This window comes from Monopterus albus, unplaced genomic scaffold (assembly GCF_001952655.1).
Source record: "Monopterus albus unplaced genomic scaffold, M_albus_1.0 scaffold34.1, whole genome shotgun sequence".
Taxonomy (NCBI): domain Eukaryota; kingdom Metazoa; phylum Chordata; class Actinopteri; order Synbranchiformes; family Synbranchidae; genus Monopterus; species Monopterus albus.
Window position 1 is genome coordinate 4,286,594 of NW_018127914.1, and position 11,543 is coordinate 4,298,136.

The 11,543-nt window shown below is 41.6% G+C and overlaps 1 protein-coding gene across 1 annotated transcript in view; it reads right to left on the reverse strand.

The window, feature by feature from the left end:
* Positions 1-148: 148 nt before the first annotated feature.
* The window catches only part of epha10 (EPH receptor A10), a 164,878-nt gene continuing 153,483 nt past the window's right edge, over positions 149-11,543 (reverse strand). The window contains exons 13-19 of the mRNA XM_020597396.1: positions 9,088-9,149; positions 8,392-8,508; positions 7,890-7,976; positions 7,339-7,491; positions 4,910-5,100; positions 4,639-4,803; positions 149-3,574 (exon numbers count right to left, since the gene is read on the reverse strand). Of these exons, the coding sequence (XP_020453052.1) occupies positions 3,460-3,574; positions 4,639-4,803; positions 4,910-5,100; positions 7,339-7,491; positions 7,890-7,976; positions 8,392-8,508; positions 9,088-9,149 (890 nt within the window). The 3' untranslated portion in view covers positions 149-3,459. The remainder of the gene's footprint in view (positions 3,575-4,638; positions 4,804-4,909; positions 5,101-7,338; positions 7,492-7,889; positions 7,977-8,391; positions 8,509-9,087; positions 9,150-11,543) is intronic.

The window sequence follows — 11,543 nt, forward strand, 5'->3', positions numbered from 1 at the left end:
TACAATAGGTCCAGGTGGCTTTAAGGTTAGAGAAATGAGTAAGATTGCTTTTCATTTTGTTTGCACCAGAGAGGACAGATAGATAATTGGGAGAGTTTTACACTGAGTCCCCAGCTTTACTGTTGAGCTGCTCAGTGCAGCCACCTTGTAGCATAACAGGGACTAATTCTTAAAATATTGATCCATACCACTACTGTGGTCCAAAACCCCACAGGGTGCCTTTAAGAAAGACCAACACATTAATACGATTCTGTGCATGAGACTGAAAGACCAGAATGTATAGTAACTAGTGGTTCTACGAAAATTGTAGATGGACAAACATACATGAAAATAATTGCAATTGTCATTCAGTTCAAGCTACTGGATATAAGACAATATTTTAATCCCAATTAAATGTTGATTTCTGCCTCCGTACATTTAAATGTTCAAAAATACATTTCCGAAATTGAACGTTTATAGCCTGTGAGATTAAAACCTTTTAGAAATGGTGGTAAACATAGGAGTAACAATCTCTGAATTCAGGGAATTAAGTTTTCACAGAATTAGCGTGTCCATTGCCTTTAACACCTGTACGTTTTGAGGTGGGACCAGCACATTCTGGAGATGCTTGACTAGATTGAGATGTGGGGAGTTTGGAGGCAAAGGCAACACCTTGAACCACTGACTGCTCCTCAGACCGTTCCTGAACAATTTTTGCTGAGTGGCAGGGAGCATCTTCCCACTGAAAGAGGCCACTGCCCTCAGAGAAATACGATTGCCATGGAGGGGTGTAATTGGTCCACAACAATGTTTCAGTAGGTGGTGCGTGTCAAAGTAACACCCAGATGAATGGCAGGACCCAAGGTTTCCCAGCACTACCTCCGCCAGCTTGCCATCTCCCTGTGGTGCTTCCTGGTGCCATCTCTTCCCCAGGCAAGCGACACACGCACCCAGCTATTCTTGTGATGTACAAGAAAACGTGATTCACAAGACCAGGCCGCCTTCTTCCATTGCTCCACAGTCCAGTTCTGATGCTCACATACCTGTTGTGGGCGCTTTTGGTGGTGTACAGGGGTCAACATGGGCAGTCTGACCGGTCTGTGGCTTCACAGCACCATATGTCATAAGCTGTGGCGCACCGTGTACTCTGACACCTGCACCAGCACAAAACATTTGCTTGTATTGGAGATTTTTTAATAACACATTTCAATATTATAACAGCCATCAGATTTTCTTCTAACAGGTAAAAATCATCAAAAACTAACCAAAAAAAAAAAAAAAGAAATCCAGGTTTATATTCCAAACACCAAAGTTTTTTTTTAGCTATGGCCCTAAATTAAAACAACTCAAACCCTTACACAGTGAGCAGATATTATATTCAACACATTGTTCTTCAAACAAATTATAAAAATAGATTTAGCATTTTCAAATACATATTTACAGTATTAAACATGTAACGGTCACAGTAACAGGGATAGAGAGTGGAAACAACTTCATTCATCACGGTGACGAGGTTCAGTTTGTGTGTTGTGACTGCTTGTCTGTGTCTGTAGCCAGGTTCGTGTGTGTCAGGGACTGTCCTCGTTTCTTCAAGATATGTTCAACTTTGAGTGATAACATCTGTAAGGACGCATGAGATTGTTTAATTTGACAAAACGGTTACAGAGAGAGGAGAGTACAAGGATACAGAACAAAAAATCATTTTGTACCAAATACAAAGCAGTTATATTTTAGTCAAAAATGTGTCCTTTATATTGTGAAATGGTTTGAGAATCAGATAACGCTCCAGTAAACGTCTTGTTTCACATATCCCAAATTGAAATCAGAGGGGCAGGTCACTGTACAGAGAGAATTCTGGGAGCAAACAGGCAAAAAGTGCAACCACACAGTGTGGTAGAGCATCATATTAACAGCAACATAAAATTAAACATGAAAATCCAACAGCAACAAAGGAAAAAAAATTAACATTCTTTAATACTGTATCCATATTGCAACACACTGTAATTTATACAGCATATCCAATAATAATGGACCCGCAATTAACTGTAGCAAATCCAGTGTTAAAGCATACACAGATACTGTGTGCTGACAGTAGAATCCTCCAATGTTCCTCTCACATCCTGTGAACAAAACAACTACTCTGTTCAGATTTAAACCACAGTCATAAGTAATAGAACAGAAACGAAACATGAAAACCACTGTTTTATTTTTAAATACTATATGTTAAATAAACCCTCCTAAACCTTTCTTTTGAAGAGGTTTGTGCTACAGTGTTTAAACATAAATAAATACGGATAAATATCTGAGTCAGGCTATCTTCCAGAGCTGGCCTGAGTTCTATACAGGTTATTAAAGTTGGTAGTGAGAGAGCCTTTGGAGAGGAGGATTACGTTACCAAGACCCAGCAGGCTAAAGGGAATATGAGATGCACAAAGAAAACAACCGGAGAGCATAGAAGAGAAGAAATAGATTAAGGGAATAAGAAAATATGTGTAACAAATGAATGAACAATCAAACACACTTTCAACCCTTTGCTTTACAATTTGCATTTGTTTCACAATCAGTAGCCCCAAAGCAAAAAAAAAAAAAAAAAAAAAAGCAGGCTGATATTCCTGTAAATACAGTATATCATCACCCACAACTCAGAGTACCTCCTTTCCTATACTGGTCATAGGACTGTACTGTTTGCTGGCCCCATTTGTCTAGCCTTTATTTTTTTGAGCACTCACACAACTCTTCCAACCTCAGACTTACTGGACCATAGACTTGGGACAGCACAGTCTTCTTAAGCTGCAGCCAGGTTTAATCTTCAAAAATGTTCCATCTGATGAGATCAGCTCAGACGTACAGTGATATGATTTTGTATCCTTGTAGTAAATCGTGTTAAATTCGATATGGAAACAGCTTTGCCAGTTCTGACCAGAGTAAAATTGTTCCTGCCTTTAATGATATATCGTTTTTGGTGAATGGATGTTGTAGTAAAGGGAAATTTCACACAAAATGTATATGTCTCTTTGAGCTCCAAGCCATGACTTGTGTGTTTGCAGCATAGTACATCTTTGCTTCTCCCACAGCTCAGGTCAGCCTCAGACTGAACCCATCCAGTTAGAGACAATATTTCATTTGTATTTGAGCACTGGTCCAGAACCAGTGAAATGGAGCTGACACGTTATTGAAGGTAAAAGTGCAGATAGAGGTCATAAAAGTCACATGACATCACCCCGCTGCTATCCCTCCTTCGTGAATGGAACAATGTTTATCTCCAAGGGGATTTGTAGAAAAAAGGAAGGAAGGAATCAAGGAACGCATGAGGAAGTGCGAGAAGGAGGAGTGAAGAGGAGTACACTTATCTGAAAGATCCGCTCGCCTTTCCTGCAGTCTGGAAGAGCTCTCTCTCTTTCTCCTCTTCTCGATCGCATCATCCGTCTGCACATAGTGAACGTGGGGGTCTGCAGCAGCAGTATGAGACTGAACTGTTTGCTAGACCTGCACACCACGGCCGTGCATTTGGATGACCTGGGCTCTGAGGGTCTGGATAGCAGTCAGTATCAGCTTCTGGTGCTCCAGGGAAGTAATGCCAAGGCTCAGTACATCTCTGTGGATACAGATCAAGGTTTAACAAGATTGGTAGGAAGGATGTGAAATTTTTCAATAACAATTTCCTAAAGCCCAAGGTGATGTTTTGAAATTGCCTGTTTTCCCTGTTAGGGCAGAAACACACCAAGCCAACATGAAAGAACTAACAGCAACGCAGGCTGACTGTTGTGTCGCCTCACATTGCGTTTGTCTGGGCCAATCAGGTTGAAAAATTGGCTCTTGAACACACTGCACAAACTACAGCGAATGTCCAACTAGTACGTATGTTCTGCACCTGTGTGAGAGATATAACTCCCACTGCCAGCAGGTGGTAGTATCTGTATTCGCCATTAAGAAAGGGAAAGAAGAAGACCTAGACAGCAGAAATACAAGCTGTAAACAAAGGAGCTCTTATTCAACACAACTGCTGTTTAAAACTGCTTCTAATCAAGAACATGTCTGATAAGAAGATGAAAATGACACTGCCGTTCTCTGCCCTCGGTCTTTCGGTTGTGGAAGAAGAAAGGAGGTTGTGGAGGCGAAAATCAAGAATAAACTGCATTAAAATCATGGATACTACAGCAACAGGCTGAAGGCACTTTCCTAAACATTTCTCTTCTCGTGCATTGATTCACTAAGCTGAACAGCCAATCAGAGTGGTCTCTCTCTCCAACGAGGCCCAACACTAATTCAACATGCTGAATTGGCCAGAAATCTGCCGAGAGGGTCCAGCTAGTGCCAACGGTGTGGGACACACCATGAAGACAAGGGCAACACATGCTCACTGACATCCAACCATTGGCTTGGTGTGTCATGGGCCTTAATATTCACTTTTTACACAAGACAAAAAAGCAGTAAATCCTCAGTTGAAAAGCTGGAACCAGAGAATATTTCTGATATTTACAAAATTTTTTACACAGTACTTTTTTAGGTGTGTAAATCTAATAGTCAAAGGTTAAAAGAGCAATTCATCAATTCATGCAGCTATCGCCTCAATGATCTGTTCAGACTTTCTCACTCAGCCACCTGCTTTAAAACAGGAAATGAAAGGTCACAGAGACAGTGTTGTATAAAACTACTCACTGTACAGTCATTCGTGCCACTGACTCCAAGTAACAGTATCCTGCAGCAGTGAAGTTGTCCTTGTATCGGCCCATGTCCACTGCATCCAGCCACTCTCCTACTGAGTTAAAGGATGGGAACGAGGGAAGAGGCCTTTCTGCTAGGGCGATGGATGAACTCAGGGTCCTAGAGAAGATGAAATGGAGGAGAATACTCAGAAACAGATCATATTTGGAAATGAATGTGCACAGCAGTTAATTTACTGAGCCTGTAGTATATCACCTGACCATACCTGCGTGCCAGTGTGGAGGAACCGATGCCATCAGGAGAACGAATGCTCTTGCTGAGGGCTGAGTGGATCTGACTGAAGCTGGGCCTCTCTGTCCTCTCCTTCTGCCAGCAGTCCAGCATCAACTGATGGAGATGTGGAGGGCAGTTAACTGGAGCTGGCAGCCTGAAACCATCCTCGATGGCCTTTATCACCTACACGCAGAAACAGCAAATCAATAATATCAGGTTAGACATGTTGCACTTGAAATTTTCCAGTAGTTATACTATAATTGGATACATTTCCAAAGAGTTTGTGACTAGTGGGACAGGATGAGGGAAGAAAGTAAGAATGTAGAAAAGTTTTGTTCTACTTTAAAAAGTTATACATTGTAGTTGCTTAGTTTCCAAGTATAGAAACCTTTGGACAGTACAGGTTCTACTTGTATAAATAAGAGTGGAAAAGTGCTGGTGCTTTCATTTTCTCTTGTCACCAACTGCATCACCCGCAATGGTCCATTGCATGTTTTCAGATTTATAAGCCAGCGTTCCTCTACAGTCGCTTTACAAGCTGACACCAACTCCAGAACAAACAAATTCATGGAGATATTATTAACCTGAAAGATACAAGCTGAATGCAAATCTGCAGTAACTAAAGCTAAAACCTTGTAGCAAATAGCTAATTATTATCCGAGAGGGAAAAAATTAATTATTCTTACAAAAATGAACCAATGCAAAACCTTTCATGACTGGCTACTTTGTCTGTGGGTTCAAAACTGACAACAGGATATTCAGTGTCATTTCATAGGATATCACAGTAGCAGGGTCTTGTCCACAAATAACTGTATTATAATATTTTAATTTCCTATAATGCAAATATTGTAGCCCTGTGAATAAAAAAAAATGACCCTGACAGGTTTAAAATAGAAGAACCATCTCATTAAACAGATCATAAAAGCTATTACTTTCTTAAATGCTTCAGTGATACCTGACCTACTCTGGAAGATAAACATTTGAATAAAACTGGCGTCTCATCGCTGCTCAGTATTTTTCATCCAGTCCTGTGAAACCTAAGTCTCCAAATAGCAGAGCTTGTAAGCATCCCTGCAGACTTCCTCAAAGGTCCTTACTCCTCCACCAAACTGTCTTCCCCCCTTTGATATCCATTCGCTGTGACACCTCAAAAGAGATTTCTTCTCAAAATATCTGGGGACATGAAATATACCTTCCTCCTAAATCACTAAGAAATACAATCTTCTGAGAGGAAGAAATAAAGTCAGAGTATAATCACAAAAATGACATTCATCAGCAGCATTATTTCCAGAAACACATTATTTGCCAACCTGCCCACCTGGTGCCCCACTCCACCATCCTCTCAGCCTCTTAAGCTCCTATCTCACTAAAGAGCATTCATAAAATGCTTTTCAGCATTTGACATTTTCCATTTAATCAAAGCTGTTAGGTAAAGGGCACAACGGATCACAGGTGGACAGGCCAGCCAACAAATCCGTTGTGATATAATGTATCAATTTAAAGTGGATTAATATCCCTGGCGCACCACAAGTTTGACCTTTGCCCTCTCAATTGGAAAGTTTTTATAATATGAACCAGGATGAGAGGAAACTTTCTTCTGCTTTGGGAAAGGCCACTGAAAAAAGGGACACTAAAAAGCTTGCTATTCTTGTGCCTGCTGAATAACTCATCCATATTAATTTACTAATCCTCCACTATGCACCTGCCTGCAGTGCAGGCACTGTTTTCTGATTAGATTTATTTGAGAGAGCATTAGCATCATGACGTTTTTGGATTTGATGAAAGATAATAACTCAATAAAAGTGATTACTATCTTTGGTAATACTTCAAGTGAAAGAAAAAGAAAAGGTCTCTCTTGCCTCTTTCTTAGACCATGCTTTCAACTGCACTTTAGAGGCTTGACTTTGTTCAAGAAACAGGGTAAAAACAACCCTTTTTGAAGGACAAAGATGCAGGAGTGATGTCAGAAAAGCAGAGAGCCCACCCACACTGACTTGGAAATCATAGGTTGCAGCTGTCAAGTGGCAGGGTCCTATCAACTGGACATTTCCTGCAGCTCCCAAATAGCAAACATTTTACATTTTCTGAAAGAAAATGAATTTTTCCAGAGGGATTTTCATCACTTTTAAGAGCAGGATGGCACTCAGGTAGAGGCCACTAGAAGGGGGTCAATGCATCCTTAAGAGAAAACAGGATTGGTCATGGAGCTGAAGCAGGCTTAAAGAGGGGGACTTAGGCCCTGCAAAAGCTTTCAGAGGTACTGCGGCTTCTGTTAATAAGATCCAAGGGGTATGGATATAGAGTTTATTGATAAAGGGACTCATAGGGGGTTGGAAAAGCTCAGGGAGCAATACAGAAAATAAAAGCATTAGGTGGAGAGATTAATGGAAAGCATCCTTATATGCCTCTGTCTCCACCTACATCCTGGTTGCCCATATCCCAGTAGGGTCTCTCTCCGTAGGACATGACCTCCCACATGACGATACCAAAGCTCCAGACATCGGAGGCTGAGGAGAAGCGATGATACTGGATGGCCTCCGGAGCAGTCCAGAGCACCACACTTTTCCCTCCGTGCTAGTGGAGAGAACAGGATGATGTAAGACATGGAGTTAAAGGGTGTGGAGAGTTCACAAAGAGTGAAAACTTTAATATTCTCCTTCAAAATCTTTGAACATCTTTTTAGCAGATCAAAAGAATCTTTAAAGGAGTGGGGTCACCTTGAGGAGAACCCAAACATTTACAGGAAAATAAAGCAATGAGCTCTTGTTTTTTTCTTAAAAGCTTAGTTATACAACCTTAACTGAACTTTACATGACCTGCGTCAAATGATCCAAGGCTCATTAAAAATATCATTACCACATGATTTGTGCCCCTTTGAGAGCCATCACTTAAAGCAGACATACAAACGCTAACATTCAGTAAAGCTCACATCCTGGCTACAGCGTACACCGGTCACCACGGTTTTCTCTTACCGATGTGGTGTAGACAGCCTCTATCTTGTCCTCCTGAAGAGGTCTAAAGCCCGACACCTTGCAGCTGAGGTTGGCATTAACCATCACCTGAGATTAGGAGAATAAACCGATTATCATTGGTTGTATGTGGAAAGGAAACAGCCTCAGTATGAGAGCTCACCACCCTGCCGGGCAAAGCTCTTATCACGCCAGGGACAATTGATTGTTTGCAACAACAAATGATCCTGTCCTTTATTTTTTTGCACTTTGACAGACGGGCGCTTTTAGGTAAAACTCACACAGTGAAACCTGGAGGTAACAAAACAATTTTGACAGCACTGTCTCATTGTTTTCAGCTTCGTGTATTCCTCAAATAAAAACCTACCTGTGAGTAATTGTCAAAGATGTCTGCAGACAAGGACAAATTGTATTCTGTAACCCACCTGTGAATACTTGTAACAGCCAGAGACATACATCACCCTGCAGCCTCTCCTCTATCATCTCTTCCCACCTGCTCCCTTACCTTGTGTGCAGCCAGCCGTTTGTGGACGAAGCCCATTTCAGTGAGGTACTTCATCCCGGATGCCACTCCGGTCAACATATCTATCAGCTGCATGACACTCAACTGGCCTTCATGTTTCTGAGATTATCAGAGGAAATGAAGAGCAGGTGGAGAACCAGAGGGCGGGGGGGGGGAAACAACATGCATTGGGCGAGGTTCAGAGAAGAAAGAGGAGAATACGAGAATACAGAGGGGAGGAAAAAAGTCGGGTCAGTGTGCAGAATACAGTGATCCAAAGAAAAGGCAGCACATCTGTTACTTTAGTACAATGTTGTGCTCACTGAGCTGAATCTTTTCATTTGCAGGATAAAAACAAACAGGCCATTAATTCATATCATTATAAAGCACGCAGCAGTGGTTTGCAGAGCAGAGGGGCACAATAACAGTTTACAGAGGCTTACAGCATTTCTGAGTAGAAACACTTCATTTGTGTTGTTAATTATGTTACAGTTTCCTTATTACTGTAATGAGCACAAGTACTGCTGCCCCAGGACTGTCTCATAATAGTTGTGTTATGATTATTAGACAAAATGCCTAGTTTGTGAATGCAGAACATAATGATTCTTTTTTGGTACAATGAGAAAACATATCTGTAATTTAAGACAATTTAAGATGAATTTTAAATAAAAAAAAAAAAGCACACAGAAAAAAACGTACCCTAAGAAAGGAATCTAGGGCTCCGTTAGACATGCTCTCCACTATGATCATCATGGTGTTACCTGGAGAAAGACACAGAGTAAGGCTGCATGAGAATGTGAAATTGTGGGAATCAAGGGAAGAAAGAAAGTGAGACAGGTAATAGAGACAGAGGGGGGTGGAAGGAGAGAATAAAGTGAGTCTAGACCACTTGGCAGCACAACAGGCACTGTGCAAAGCCATTCTTCACCCAGTGAACTGCAGTGAAGCTGGGAGAACCTGTGTGCTGCCCAGGCTGTTTCAGCAAGTTTATCGACCATCAAACACTCACTCACGCAACCAATCTGTGTACAACATTACACACAGACCAGGAGACGTGCACGGTCATACTGTATACACTACACATGGGACAGATGTATGCATGCACACAAACACATACACACTGTAAGCCCACGTACAGATGGCAGGGATCCAGCAGTGTTATGAAGTGTGTGGAGGAGTGGATTATGGAAGGTTTAGTTAGTAAGATAAAGCCTGATGGATATGTATACAACCTGATACCAAGAAATACATATCCTATGATTTGGAAGATAGGCTATCAGTCCTGACAGTTTGTGCAGGCATATTGTGAAAAAGGATAACTTGGCACTGTAATATGCACAATTCATGGTTTTCCAGTATTTCTGGGCTTTCAGGAAACTATTTGGAAAGGCCACCAACACTTGGGAACTATGTGTCTGCACAGAGAAACTGCCATCATATCACTGTCTTCATGCAATTAATACCAAGTTGGAGAGTGAATCTGAGGTTGAACTGTGCGTTGGTGAGTTGCACAGGGCTGAAATGACAGCTACAAGCAGCTACAAACAAGGACCTAGTTCAAGGAATTTATCATTTATGTGTTGTGGTTGCCTGCTAGAAACATACTGTAATTTATAGGATGTTGCATACAAAACCTGACAGCAACGCAGAGAGATGGAGGTAAAACCGAGTGTGCGACAGAGAGTGGAGGGAGCAATAAGTGCCGTCTGCTGTGTCACATAAACATAAATTCCCACAGTCATACACACCTGTAAGTCACAATTTGAATACAAATCACTGAACTTCATTGTACTCTGCTGTTTCAAACTGTGTGTGACAAAACTGCCACTTTTATGGACCCAGATTGTCAGAGTAGCTAATGAAAAATGAAATATCTTGTTGGGGGATAAAAAAAAAAAAGATATTTTCTTGTAGGAACAGAAATGGAGGAAAAACATTACCAGAGCCAGTCATACTTGGTAAAGCTGCCAAAGGCCTGGGGCGAAATGGGTTCTCAAGACAAAATGTAAGGTAGAAATCTACAAAATGGAGAGCTGATCAACTTAGTTCAGTTTCGTCGGGGTATTCTTTCTGACCGAATTGGTGATGGTGCTTTCACTGTAGGAACATGCCTCTATTTCACATTTCTGTACTGTACAATGTAAATAAATGTAATTTGGGTCATTTTAGTTTACTAATCTGATCAAATATACTGTAGCTCCTGCACCGATCTTTATTACTTTGCACCAAAATACAATAGAAACCACAGCAGACTCAGCAGAAAACTTAATTTGGCTGCCTAGCTTTCTGTGTCTTTCTGACCTGAGGTGTGGCAATTGAAAATACTTCCTGAAACGATACTCCCGGTACAGTAGGTAACAAATCACCTTATTGCATTTCCTATAATCTAATTTCCTGTAATCCTGGAGCTGCCAGTAAGAAGGTGGAGTAAACGGTGGGTCTTAAAAGAAAAGAGCATGTAGTAATAGAAAGGAAAGGAGGAAGTCTTCCTAGTTAATGGGACACAGGCTTGTGTTCCCGTGGCCTTGAATTATGGTTGGAAGCATGGAAAGATTAGTAAGGAGGTGGGTGCTGTTTGCAGGTGGGATAGAAGAGGAGGCTGAGTGAGGGCTTGGGGGGGGAGTGATGTAAATCAGGTGATTCACAGTCTAACAGTATGTGTGTCTTCTCTTTGTGTGCACAGATGTGTGATTTCATGCCAAGTGAGGAAGTAAGCAAGCAGGTGGGGGTGTGTGTCGGTGATAGTGAAAGAGAAAGTGAACATATGGGACCGCCTTTGTACGTGTGTTAAGGAGCATGCACGTGAGTTGTTTGTACATTATGTGTGTGTGTGGGTGATGGTGGGAGAGGCTGGAGTAGATCTCAGGGTCCCGCTGGGTCTCTAGCACCAATTACTGTATCCTGCACATTTGCTGCCATCCTACTGAGCGCAGAGTATTTGGGCACGGTGTGCCCCCCCAACACTCGCACACACATACATACATACAAACACAAACACACACTAAGCATCACTGCGGCAGTAACAAAAACTTCACAAACTCTTTAAAGCTTCTCCTTCACCTGCCATTCCCATTAACCTCTACGTCATCTTCTCTGTCTCTTTCCTTCAGGTTTTTTTTATCTTGCTCCTCCTTCCATCCAGTTTTCACTCTAGG